The 1,284-nt window shown below is 51.9% G+C and overlaps 1 protein-coding gene across 1 annotated transcript in view; it reads left to right on the forward strand.

Moving 5' to 3' along the window:
- Positions 1-1,265, forward strand: part of LOC101861023 — a gene marked incomplete in the record, with an annotated part of 48,099 nt that extends 46,834 nt beyond the window's left edge. Inside the window, 1 exon segment of the mRNA XM_035968158.1 lies at positions 129-1,265. Within this exon segment, the coding sequence (XP_035824051.1) occupies positions 129-1,237 (1,109 nt within the window).
- Between the last annotated feature and the right edge of the window lie 19 nt (positions 1,266-1,284).

Genomic DNA, 1,284 nt, shown 5'->3' on the forward strand with positions numbered 1-1,284 from the left:
TCCTACTCTGTTTTTTAAACGATGATGATGATGATGATGATGATGATGATGATGATGATGATGATGATGATGATGATGATGATGATGATGATGGTAACGACAATTCACTTTCCGTCCGTTTCCTTCAGCTCTCCGGATCCACATGAGCTCAATGTCCAAAGAGAGCCTCCAGAACTTCTGCGGATACCACCTGGAGTATCGAGGAGAGATCGAGGTCAAGGGTAAAGGTCTGATGCAGACCTACTTCCTGGTGGGTCGCGACGGCTTCCACAAGACGCTGCCAAACCCAGCCGACTACAACGAGGTGCGGCCATCTTGCACGGAGGGGAACAAGAACTCTTCAGCCAGCAGAGAAAGGACGGCGTGTCATCGAACCAATTGCAGACCTTTGCGCACAGGGGCCACAAACGAGATCGATTCTGTCAAGTTCGGAGTGAAAACGATTCCCGGCAGACAGCCGTCGTGCGATCATTCCAGCTTGTGTATTTCCTCAAATTGTGGTGACGTCACGCTTGGTGGTGGTGATCACGTGATGATAGCAGACGGCGTGGCGAGTGTTGTTGTGCTAGGCCTAGCAGCAGACGGAGGGGACGGTGAAGAGGCTATGTTAGTACTTCCGGAGTCAGACGGTCTTGGGGAGTATAACGTCACTTCCGGAATCGACAACGGCGGCTTTTCTCAAAGCTGTGCGCTCGACGAGACGCCGAGAAGAAATGTGGAGCTCGAGTCCCCTCGCTCTAGAGGGGAGCAGACGCATCTTCCTCCTGCTGGCGGGATTCTGAAAAAACCCAGGCTCAAATCTCAAAGTTCGGAAGAGAAGCACGCAGCCTTTGAGGTGGACGGAAAGCGGAGGTCAACGAGAAGGGTCAAGAACTCCGTGGATTTCGACGTGTCTGCAAACCCTCTGGAGTACCTCTTCAAAAACCCGAAAGGACCGGAAGCCAATAACGTGAGTGTGAGTGCGCAGAATCATCACCATGACAACGCCCATCAGATCCGGCCTCTGGATATGACGTCAAATATTCTGACAGTCATCCGGCCTGGACTTGAGAAGCTCAACACGGCAGACGAGAAACTGGACTCGCCAAAAGTTTACGCCACTGCTAAGATGAAGAACACCGAACACCGGAACTCTCCCTCTCCCACCAGATCCGATTCTCCCAAACCGGATATCGGTTTGTTGAAGGAACAGGTTCATAGTCGGATAAGTAAAGCTTTGGAGGTGACGCCGTTGTGAGTGTGTGTGTGTGTGTGTGTGTGTGTGTGTGTGTGTGTGTGTGTGCG

This window comes from Aplysia californica, unplaced genomic scaffold, assembly GCF_000002075.1.
Source record: "Aplysia californica isolate F4 #8 unplaced genomic scaffold, AplCal3.0 scaffold00042, whole genome shotgun sequence".
Taxonomy (NCBI): Eukaryota; Metazoa; Mollusca; class Gastropoda; order Aplysiida; family Aplysiidae; genus Aplysia; species Aplysia californica.